At 35.9% G+C, this 12,891-nt stretch overlaps 1 protein-coding gene across 3 annotated transcripts in view; it reads right to left on the reverse strand.

Moving 5' to 3' along the window:
• LOC110451950 overlaps window positions 1-12,891 on the reverse strand; it is a 99,020-nt gene that overhangs the window by 36,346 nt on the left and 49,783 nt on the right. Inside the window, exon 1 of one of the 3 annotated variants that reach the window (XM_021500191.1) lies at window positions 5,671-5,932. The exons of 1 other annotated variant lie outside the window; for it this stretch is intronic. In XM_021500191.1, coding sequence (XP_021355866.1) covers window positions 5,671-5,751 — 81 coding nt within the window. In that variant the 5' untranslated portion in view covers window positions 5,752-5,932. Of the gene's footprint in view, window positions 1-1,651; window positions 1,916-5,670; window positions 5,933-12,891 lie in introns of those variants that run through there. One more of the 3 variants, XM_021500189.1, reaches the window with a different exon arrangement.

Genomic DNA, 12,891 nt, shown 5'->3' on the forward strand with positions numbered 1-12,891 from the left:
AAACATTACAATGATGTTGTTACAGCAATGGACCAAACATAACAATGATGTTGTTACATTGTTGTTACAGCAATGGACCAAACATTACAATGATGTTGTAACAGCAATGGACCAAACATTACAATGATGTTGTAACAGTAATGGATCAAACATAACAATGATGTTGTTACAGTAATGGACCAAACATTACAATGATGTTGTTACAGCAATGGTCCAAACATTACAATGATGTTGTTACGGCAATGGATCAAACATTACAATGATGTTGTTACAAAAATGGACCAAACATTACAATGATGTCGTTACAGTAATGGACCAAACATTACAATGATGTTCTCCCAGCAATGGACCAAACATTACAATGATGTTGTATCAGCAATGGAACAAACATTACAATGATGTTGTTACAGTAATGGACCAGACATTACAATGATGTTGTTACAGCAATGGACCAAACATTACAATGATGTTGTAACAGTAATGGACCAAACATAACAATGATGTTGTAACAGTAATGGACCAAACATAACAATGATTTTATTACAGCAATGGACCAAACATTACAATGATGTTGTAACAGTAATGGACCAAACATAACAATGATGTTGTAACAGTAATGGACCAAACATTACAATGATGTCGTTACAGTAATGGACCAAACATTACAATGATGTTGTTACAGCAATGGACCAAACATTACAATGATGTTGTTACAGTAATGGACCAAACATTACAATGAGGTTATTACAACAATGGACTAAACATTACAATGATGTTGTTACAGCAATAGACCAAACATTACAATGTTGTTGTAACAGTAATGGACCAAACATTACAATGATGTTGCAACATAGTAGAAAGGTTATGTATCACAACCAGTAAGTATTTATGTCTGGCCTGTCGATGACTAGTATAGTACGTACCCTGTCATTGTCATCAATGAAAGCAGGACAATAGGGCCATAAACAACAACAACAACAGGAGGAGCAGGAGGGGGAGGAGGAGGCTAAACGACGACAATGATGTATGGATAGGAGAGGCTGAAGTTATTAGATCGAAACAGAATTGCGTAATATAAAGCTTAACGATAAGCTAATGTTTCCTCTGACATAAATTGCCTACCCTCAAACTCTGACGAAAACAGCCTAGTTGAAACGATCCGGGAATAGACTGTTTTAAACGTGGTACATTCAAATTTGTTCATGTACCCCATGCCTACCTTCAAACTCTGACTACAACAACCTAGTTGAAACGATCCTGGCTCACATTTTGCAATCATCCCCCATTTTCAAAAAGTGTGCATATTCCTGAAAATGTACCCCATGTCAACTGTACAAACCTATACGTGCTACATGTAACACATTAGAAATTGATTGGATTGTTAATTAAAGCAAGTGCAAGCATACAATCTATACAGCATCACTACAGCGCATGATTTACACATCAAGCCGATACGTATGCTTCTCAAAATTAATCTAAATTAATATAAAATGACAATCGGGATCATGTTGATATTCGTATCGTGACCTGTGACGACATCGAATGCAGTCGGGATAACCGAAAACTAAAGAAACAATACATGGTGTTATATTAACGCATATTCACTTGACCTGTCATAGAGTTATACTCTAACATTTCCTATATCCCATACCTGCCAATCTCCGGAACACATCGGGCACGACCATTCAGTAGTAGTGGGCGAGTACACCTCTGTTGGAGAATGTTTCGATTCTTTGGGATCATTCAGTGTCGATCGGATAATATTTACACTCCGCGACTTTTTCAAAGAAATAATGCTAGGCTGTAGCAAAGCAACGTTAACGGCTGCATTATTCTTCATGTTCATTTTTAATTGACAGTCAAAAAGGCATTTTGAAAAACAAAATTGTTAATGAAAATTTTCATTTCCTGATATTCTATCGCCATTACAAAGACCTCATAGCTGCGTACGATCAGTATAAAATCGCAGAGTTTTTAAAATCCCAACTGTTCAGCTGGTACATCTCAAAAACACCAGTCTACCTCCAGAAGCATGGCCTCTACTCCTTTGAACGTAACTGTCTTCAAGAGTAGTACGTGCAGAATCGAGATATTCCTTGTGAAGAGCACTTATCGAGAATTCCCATCACACACGAAACGATATTCAATTTCTCGTTGACGTTAAACATCCTAGAGATCTTTCGAAATCACGAAATCCTCACACAATCTTCAGCATTTGAAAACCAGGTAGCAGACACAAATATTTACATACGTTGTGAAAGTACAGTTTAGTGTCCGTATACAAACATACAATCCAATTATACCAACACATTAATCCTCCCAGTGGTGTTACAGATTATACACATTTTAATTACAAATACACTTTTGCCGAAACTTGACAGAGAATATTAACGTATTGCGTACTGACATGATCTGTTATCTCATTTTCCTTGATATAAGATCGTTAATTCGTTACTGCTCTTGACACAATCGCCAGACTGGGATGTTGCTTCTCAAACTGCGTTAGATACAGAGGCAGACGGTGCCTAATGCTGGGTCACACCAAAGTCACACAGCACTCGCTCTGTGGTTCTACCGGGATGACCTTAACACTTTCACCTGTTTAGACTCCCACAAACAAATTACCGTTCCATCGATTGACCAGACATTCTAGAGAAACGTTGAGAGATATTACGTATAGGTCCATGTAAGCGCACCGCGACATCTACAGTGTTAAGTATCAATGTCCCTGTCACGCGGGGACGACCGGTGGCAAAGATCGACTTTTAAAGAGCTGGTAAACTAGCTGAAATGTTTCTTTGAATTAGTTGAATAGCGACAAGGAGTTTCTTTGTTACTGGAGCAGTAGTAAATTGCTAACTTGTTAAGTCATTATACTGTAGTTCTGTTTAAAGAATACATTTACCTATCGTAGATTGTATTATGTATCTAGGGTACTTTTAACTGAATTAACTTCAATGACAGTTTTTAATTGGCGCGTCAATAATAAATGCATTTAAATTCAAATAAAATAAATGCTTATCAAGCCCCATTACATGGTGCAGTTAAAATATAAGATGTGAAACTTGTGTAATTACTAGAGAAAAACATCTACTGAAGTGAATTTAAGCACACCAAGCTTTAGTATTGTAGGACTTAATTTTGTAGGCTGAAGACTTGAAAATAATGCAGAATAGAATACTCCAATAATGAGTACTCAATTTCCATTTAAGTCACGTCTGAATATAAATAATACAGTTTTACACTTAAACATGTCGCATTGATGTAGATCTAGACCACTTCGGTGAAGGGAGCTATGTTTTTGTGCTGGACTAGGTAACCTTGACTGATCGTTACAAAGTTAACGTAATATTCATGTTGTATTTAGCATTTTCTCTTAAATGTAAGTATGTGTTAAGTTTGAGTTTAAGGTGATTGAGTTATAAACGTACATCCTGTGATAACATCCTTGGAAGTACAACTAGACACCTGGCTGTGTTTGGACAAGTTACGGAAACATAAGTCTGTAAACTGAGATATTCACTAGTTCCTAATGGGTTTGATACGTCACGGCAGTTTTTTTTTTATATCGGATGTTTATTAATGAGAATTACTCTGTATTTGTTCCCCACATTAAATGTCAAGATATGGTTCTAATTGGTCACGGTACTTAGATTACTGATGGAGCGTTCGGAAATGTATCACGTAAATAACACGTATATCCTATTTAGAATATTTTTTTATACACTGTTTCGCTATGAACAGATAGGCACGACTTGGTATTTTCTCTGACCCTGTATGGTTACAGCAGTGTGAGTTGAAGGCTGGATTTGTTTTTTTACTGACCCGTGTGACTTGGTTGAGTTTTCATTATCTCTGTAACACTAGTTTTAGTATTCGCTGTCTCTGTATGGTTGGTGTGAGATTTCTCTGGGTCCCTTGCTTTCTTACCAACATTCGATGACAAAATTATTAGGGAGAGGAAAAACCTACGACTATTGTGAGAGCGATTCCCTTATTATATGTAGTTCGTCTTCAATCGCCGACTTTCTACAACCAATTGTCTTTCCTTTTACAGTGTTGTAATAGTTACACAAAATGTTTAGGTATTTTTGTTTTAAGTCGGGACTTTTAAATTTTGACCTTTTTAGAGTAAACTTTGCTAAAATCTCAGCTTGCCTTTGTGATAATGTCCACATGTCCTTAAGACATACTCTGCTTTCGATCCTTGGTATTAAAATCTGGATGTGATCACTGACATAAACAGACTGTTACTCGGGTACATGTATGAGTATCTACCAGAGGAAATAAACACTACAACATTAAGAAATGAACTACATTGCATCAAATCTAGCGAACGTTATTTCTATTTTTTCATTGTATTATATGTTCTCCATAAGACTTGATGATATCTATGAATGAATAACGCAATTAGTAAGTCAGTTAAACATCAACGGCATGACCCTGAGAACACCATGCCAGACTTAATGATTTTTCTTAGACCTCGAACTTTGCCATAGAACCACCGCCCACCGCTGCTCTCTACTAGAGTGAATTTCATGTATAACTATGTTCCGTATTGAACCACGAATAATTACACAACTTTCCAATAAGTCCAATTAATCTCTCCGTGAAGGGAAATCTCTAAAACAGAATGAAAGTCACCAAATTACCACAGTACAATACCATTTCCTGTTTGAAGGAAAGACCTCGTGTATTAACGTTCATTTGAATGTGTTGTTTTATTTGTCGTCAAACTGCTGTGTAATTACGAAAGACAATAAACATTATATTGAATTGAAAGGAAATGAACTACAGTTAAATGCCTTTCATGTTTCTTGCTTACATGCCAATACAATCTTGCCTACAAACATCATACCGGAAGCATGCCTTGTCAACTAAACTAAATCTAAATTAAAAGTTTATGTAATCTAAACATGCTGATCAAGCACGTATGATTCCGTGTGTTTCCATTCAAATATAACAAACATAAGCAACCTTGGAATCGTCATTCTTTAAATTCGCGAATGACGTTCATTGTGGTGATTCATTTTCTAACAACTTCCTGAAACTACATATAATTGATAAAAACATATAATGACGCTTTTTATAGAGCAAACACTCTAAATGAAAATAGGCTGACATGAATCAAGATTGAATGTTTACACGCAATATCGGAAGGGTACGACGGTCACCTGTTAAAAACAAAGCTACTTATCAAAGTGTGATAGACTGAGATCAACAAAACTGACTCACAAGAGCTTGGTTTAGAAAATTAGGTCTCGCTATCAAAAAACAGAAATATTAAATCAATTCTAACTTCAAAGTTAAGTTTAAACGTGTATCTATTTTCCGTAAAGTCCGCCATTTATTTGAGCATCCTTCAAAATTACAACGCGTCAACTCTGACACACGGTTTTATGTCAAATACATAACAATTATATCTAATCTATAAATATTTAATAAAACTCTCAAATGTCACTATTGCTCTACAGAGACCAAGACTACGTAGGACTTACAAGACGAAAGATTTTGTTCCATGCAGTATACATACAAATGGTATGGACATAAGAGAGATGAAAACAAGCTGAATGTGTTTGTAAATCATTTATATTTTACTTGTGCTTTTTTAACCTTTACATCTTGACATAGCATTGTTAATGTAGTGAACTAGTCGCCTGATAATCTTACCTTAACATACTCGCTGTTTTTAAACATAGGATGTCCGTCTAGTATAATCATGGGTGCAAAGGTAATGATGGTCGCCATCATGGCAGAGTACAGCTGAACCACACTGGAGCTCGGTCACACGCAGACGATTTTAATGTTCCTGTGATGATCGCTTCAACAATATCATCTAATAAATACTTAATATCACATGTATATATGTGTTGTTTATGGTGAGATTCAGCTCTACACGTGTAGGTGGGGTTTGTTTCTAACTCTACCTGTAGGAGTTAGTTTTCACTGATAATAGACTACGTTTGGGTACATGACGTTACTGGTGTAGAACGGTCCATTCTCAGATTTCCAGGTACATTTTACCTTATATGTATTTAAATAACAGAGATGATAACGACAGCATTATACACGTTAATACAGAGTCGAGTCCTATACAAAATAAAAACGGGACTTTGTTACACGTCCAACGATATTAACCGGGTATTATCATCGCCCGGAACTTTATTATTCACAGTTAGGGGTACACGTGGCATTTAGATGAAAACTGGTAATAGGAATTGCTACATGCCGCGAAACATCGGAATGCCAATTGTAGCTTTGCTTTAACTTTCTGTAGTACAGTAGAAGATAATGATGTGTGTATTTATAGATTTTAATAAGTGTGAGTCTAGATACGTGTATAAGTTTACTGAATATTGAAACAGAACTGCTGTTCAGGTTGTAATAATTTGGCCTTCAAATTTGATTTAAATTTAATTAAAAGCTGACGGGTCGAAACGATACAATATGGATTTCATTTTCTGGTAACGCTCATAAATCATTCTTCGTTTAAACATACATTGGAAAGAGTTCTGTGTAATTGAATTGATATATCGGTAGTTATACCACGTTTTTTGTTGATATATCGGTAGTTATACCACGTTTTTTGTCGCTGATAAGGAGTTGATTAAAAATCTCAATACTTATAGTTCGAGTGAAAGATACACAAAGAACTACTGTGGTATTGTTTGGGTTAGGTCTTTTTGTATCAATAGGTAAGCGTTATTTATAAAAGATTTGTATATAACCTACAATTAGCGAGAGTGCATTTTTATTTTTAATAAATTTCCCAAATGAAATTTCAGAAACCCTTTATGTACAGGTGTAATGAGTATTGATTAAACACATTAGACACTTTTTAATGTTACATACACTTAGTGAACTGTCAAAAACAACGCGTAAACAGTATACAGACAAATGAGCGTTTAGCGTGACATGAATGCCTTTATATTTCACTAACTACATATACATGTACTCTATCAAATGTCATTACACGGTAGGTTTTCGAAATTGCTGGTTGCCAAATGACGTATTGTAATGAAGTACGGACGGGTAGGTTTAGGGTATTAGTGGCTGGGATAAAGGTGCTGTACAATACGTCACATGCAATAACTAACCATTGAAGTATATCCATTATGTTTATAATATAAACGTAAAATACAATATAAACACAACATATTTCAGATTGGTCAAATGATAACTTGTCTACATATATTTACCATATATTCAGTCAAACGGCCCAGTTTTATCTGTCGGGTGTGGTAGTGGGGACTACCCTATCGAGTTTGCACACCCGGCTGAATTATCCTCAACAAGCAACCGTAACAGTTTTTTTCTAATCTGCCATTTAATAAATAAACTGTAGTTCGTTATGGAAATGGTGCGACCTCGAATGTGCTACAAACGTTCCGGTTCTGTCTGGTTTGTTATCGGACACAACAGGGAACATACAATACACCTACTATTGAATTAACGAATTCCTCTTAACGGGTTTACGATAATGGGCTAAACATTTCTTAATAACGGTTCATAAAATTTAAAACAGATTTCTAATACTACCTTATACAAGCGTCATGGAAGGTTGAGTTGTTTCCCTTTGATCCGTTATTAATTGGGTGGTCGGGTGGCGCAGTGCATAAGGCACTATCAACATGGCGGCCAGGGTTCGATTCCCCGATCGGATGTGAAAAGGAACAGTGTATGGGGTCATCTGCCCGACCACGTGAGTTTGCCCCGGGTAATCCGATTTCATCCCGCCTGACAACCCCCGCGCGCTAATATCCGGGGCAACAAAAAAGAGTGATCACTTCAAGTTGAAATAAATTGTCTTATTATTGCTATAAAAATAAACAACCCACGAGTGTTATCCCCTGCGCCACCTGACCACCCTATTGTTTAGTTTTGTGTTGCATGGACGGTATTATAAAAAGCTTAAATTTAATATTGAGAAAAGATATGCGCAGAACACTCTGTTTTTTACTGTGTAACAATACCGAACTTTTATTACTCTAAAATAAGTAATAATTACAAAATTTATTACTCTCGAATTCAGCAAGCCCATTTCTATCTAGGCTCCACTCCGTTGGGTATATTTTTTTCAAGGGGAGAAAATTCGTTTATTTTTTAATTTCAAATCAAGGGAGACTACTCTTCTTGGCATATCTAACCTCTCATGGCGACTCGAACATGTAACACGTAGCTCTTGGTGTAATAGTTTAGTACCTTTTCGCTTTTACTAGTCAATGTCAACAAAAGTGTATGTTTATATTAGGGCAAAACAATGGAACTGGGTTTCTGTTACTTTTTTTTGTGATGTAACTCCTATATTGTATCATTGTGACCTTGTGTATCTCCGTGTTATATGTTGTCACATGTAACCGTTCATGTTTCTATCTTGATAAAGGAGATTATTTCTTTGAAAATTCGACAAATTCCTTTGTCTGCACCGTCGCTATTACTTTTTGCCCAGGTATAATATGTAATGCCCAGGTATGATATGTAATGTATAGGTATAATATGTATAACGTACATGATAATCATATGTACAATGTTTATGTAAAATATGTACAATATGAATACAGTGTAACGTATACGTAGACAAAGTAATGTGCATATGTAAATAATTGTATTGTACATGAATGTCATGTGAATAAAAGAGTCAGTGTTTGTTCTTGAATGTAAAGTGAAGTTTAATCTATTAACGTAAAACAAAAAGTCCAACGACAAACCCTGCACCGACCGACCGACCGACCGACCATTTCGGTCTCTGAAAGTGGTTATTTGATATTAAATAACTGGGTTTTTTCTTCTCATTTGAATAGAAAACAACTTATTAAGATTAAGAGACAGCTTTTATTGATTAAGAGTGAATACATTATAGCTATGTCACCCCCTCGTCGTATTTCCAGTGTTCGTCTGTTCGCGTGAGACAGTTCGCGGCGGCGAGTGTTTTACGAGAGTTTGAACATTAACATCCGGATTTTATTTCCCAGCACGAACTACATTCCGGGTAATTGATTATTTTGTTTTGTTAATGGGAAATCGAACCCCTTAATTAATTTTGTACTGTTTAATCATGTCGTCGACTTCCTGGTTTACCATCTGTTTATCGACCGATTGCTAAAAAGTACATGTAATTAGTGTTTTAGGCATGATTGTAGGCTTTTACTAGATTTGCATCCTTTGATAAATTACGTAAGACATTATTATTACGTCAGAACAAAAAAACAAAAAAATCAAAACAGCCACACCTGAGACCTCCGTTCCAGTACGCAGCGAAATGCTCGGGCTGATATACGCTGATATAAGGCACGCGCTATCACAATCCGTAAGACGTAAATGAATTATTTGTATAACTATGGCTAATATACGCACAATCATTGGTAATCAATTTCTAATAAACGCGTCAATTAATTAACTGAAATAAGCATTGTTTCTGAAGTTCAAATAGTTCATGACCTTTACCATACAAACAAAAGTTAGCTTAATTGAAGGAATCCACACAATATATCAATCAGGATTACAAAGACATTTCACGGTCATTTCATACATTGTGTAAATAGTCTTGATCGAATTAAAATACATTGTTAACTTTCTTTTGTCACTTACAATGGCAGCCACGTGTGGCGAGCACTGTGGCGGGTACCAGTAGGTGAGATGGCGTGCCCGTACTGTTACAGGAGAATGGCCCCGACCCCACAATAGAATGTTTATTCTGATAATTGTATTATATTTTAACTATTTTGATAAGAATGTTCATTCGTTTCACTCCTGTGTACTAAACAAACTAAGTCGATGTTTACAAACCTACACACCATGGCGACTGAGGAGGAGAAGGCTGGTTCTGTTTGGAATTCGAGGACTCCTCCTTCAAGGTAGTCCTAGGACCGATATTTGTCCTATAATATAAAGTAGGCGCCTGTACATCACTAGTGTTATAAAGTGGAGGTCAGACAAACTTGTTTACTTATAGTGCATAAGATTTGGGTGCAGCAGCTAAGGCCTATTGACAACGGTATGCAGTGAGATCATTAAACATTGCTGTCTCGGATCGGTGTCGTGCCAAACAGTCACATCCCCCTGATACGTGCTAACTAGTGTTACATGTATCTTACCAAGGATACAAGTATTATTGAGGGAAACACCATTAAATAGACAGATCAGACATTAAGGTAGACATCAGTAAAAACGAAGCACACAAAAACAGACAGAGAAAGTAAAGTGCAGAGATTCTGAGTTGCAATTGAAACAACAGTTCATTGTTAATCTCTTGGCTAATTTAAGAGGGCAGATAAGACTAAAATCCTCATTCTACAGGGACTCCAATATTATTTCATAATGTTCCCGAAAATGTAGGTCCCTTATATGCGAAGGAAGTTTTTTTTTCGTGTCAAATACACTCGACATGCAATGCTCTATTGCTGTTATTACACAGTACTTTGACAAATGTTTAGGGGGCCTAATGGTATAATCTGGACAAAAACAGTATGTCGATGTATTTGAATACCTAGATGTACGTTGACGGTACATGTACCATAGAATCACACGGATTATCTGTACTGTACCGATATCTCTCTCACCGGTAAAATTGTAACATTAATCTGACTTAAAACAGTTATAATGCACGCGGTCTTGTTCCACAACAACTGAAACATTGATGATGTATGATTTAAGAATATAGGAGATATTAGTCCGGGCTACTTAAACTTTCAGAATGTTTGATATTTTTAATCATTAGGCTACTTAACAGTTTAGAATGTATGGGACATTTGTGTAGGCTACTTAACAGTTTAGAATGTATGGGCCATTTGTGTAGGCTACTTAACAGTTTAGAATGTATGGGACATTTGTGTAGGCTACTTCAACATGTAAAATGTATGAGACTTTGTGCCACGGCTAGGAAACATTGAAAATATATGAGATTTTTGTCCAAACTACCAAAGCAATTAGAATTTATAAAACTTTGTCCATGATGACTGTAACATTTATAATGTATGAAACAGATCCAGGTTACTTAAATATATCGTATTTAGGTTCAGGGTACTTTAACATTTTACCTGATCATGATGTAGTCACAGTATATACTGTATTGGACGCATATATTGATAGACAGACGTAAGGAACCCCGTCCCCAACGCCATATATCTGTCGTATTGACAGCCCACCCGATGTTTTTATATTTATAGTGTGTGTGCATATCAATCTGTTACATTGGGCCAGTTTATACTAAAGTATAGAGATTTATATACTCAACATAAATCATTACATCACAGAATATATATTAGACATTTCTATTTAAATATATAGACAAAATCAAACACTTAATCAACACATTGGAAGGTTTTTCACAGATTGTACCAACACTATGGTTAAGAAGGTGTGATATATATATATATAAGGTGTGATCTATCTCATGATCTCACCATTTAAAGTGTCCGAATTGATAGCTGTTTAAACAAAACGTCTTTCAATACATCGTTTAACATGCCTCACAGTCTGTAAATTGTTATATCAAACAGATACGTGCTGCTCAAACGTACTCATAGCCAATATAAACACTTTGGTCTTAAACAATATTCTAATTAAATTTCCGATCGCCGGCTTCCTTTGTGTGCCTTGGTGATTGTGAATTTCCTTCTCTGTTATCAAGTGTAGCTGTGGAAACAAATAGTGGACAGAAGTATTAGCCCTGTGTTAATTCTCTTATGACCGGACATTCACTACAGACGTAGACATAAGTAATTATGAAAAACTAAAATGGATCCATTAGCTTTATTCGTATCTCGTGGCAAATTGAAAACGAATCTTCTGCTTAAGATGTCTCCTCCAGGACAAGCTATTGTTACTTACAGTTATTGTGTCACGAGACAATTTAATGTATGATGTGTCCCCCTTGTAGGAAGTTTATCTGATATCAATCAATAGATCATGACTACTGATAAAACGGGCCGGATAATCAATGTTGCATCGAATTGAGAAAGGTTGCTACAAATCTATCTCACTGTGGCACACTATAGCAGGATTTTATTTTATACAACACTATAGTACAAATTAAATCGTTATTACAATGACATTAATTAATGGCTTTATTATAAGGGTAATTGTTTACCGTCTATGTGTGGGAGCACATTACCACTACACATTAATCCTATTATTAATCTGAGTCGCATGTGTATCCTCTGTCCTTCGTTCAAAAACTAAAGAAAGCCTTTACTTTATGCACATGTGATATACAATGTATAAGGTTACTGAACATAGTTGTATGATTTGAATTTCATTACGTAACAACAGCAAATGGCTATTTTGTTCCTCGTTTTACACGGCGAAGAGGAAATGGTTAACAACAGTTGAGAAACATATTCTTTGTCTATTGTTATGTTCAGGGACACAGGAATGACTCACTAAGTTTAAAGGGAACTTTGAAATTAAAATCAGACCCAGGTCATTAATAGTGTACATCAGAGAGAAAAACATATTCTGTTGATTGATTCCCTTATTTTAACAAAATTGTTTTAAAAAACAAGCTTTTAATTGCAGTGTTTGATGTGATGCACTGTTTGATGTTTACCTAGCTTTCGTCCAGCTTCGGACGATTAGAGGAAATTTCGTTGGTTATATGAGGTTGTTTACAAAGAAAATTGAATCGACATTGCGCACTTAAATGCACTCTATTTGAAGAAAACTTCTCATAAGCACACGCATATCTATCTGACATGTTTTGGGGATCATTATATGTCACCCCTAAAGCTTTGATAAAACGACGTTATTTATCACGTTTCAACGCCGCAATCTCTAGCACTATGACCAGTGCCGATTCACATAAGCCTACATAAAAGTTGCGTTTCGTTAGTTAATATTAACATACATTTGTATCAATTTGTCCCATTAGAAGTGTGTGTGTGTGGGAGGGGG

This window comes from Mizuhopecten yessoensis, unplaced genomic scaffold (genome assembly GCF_002113885.1).
Source record: "Mizuhopecten yessoensis strain PY_sf001 unplaced genomic scaffold, ASM211388v2 scaffold6307, whole genome shotgun sequence".
NCBI classification, from domain to species: Eukaryota; Metazoa; Mollusca; class Bivalvia; order Pectinida; family Pectinidae; genus Mizuhopecten; species Mizuhopecten yessoensis.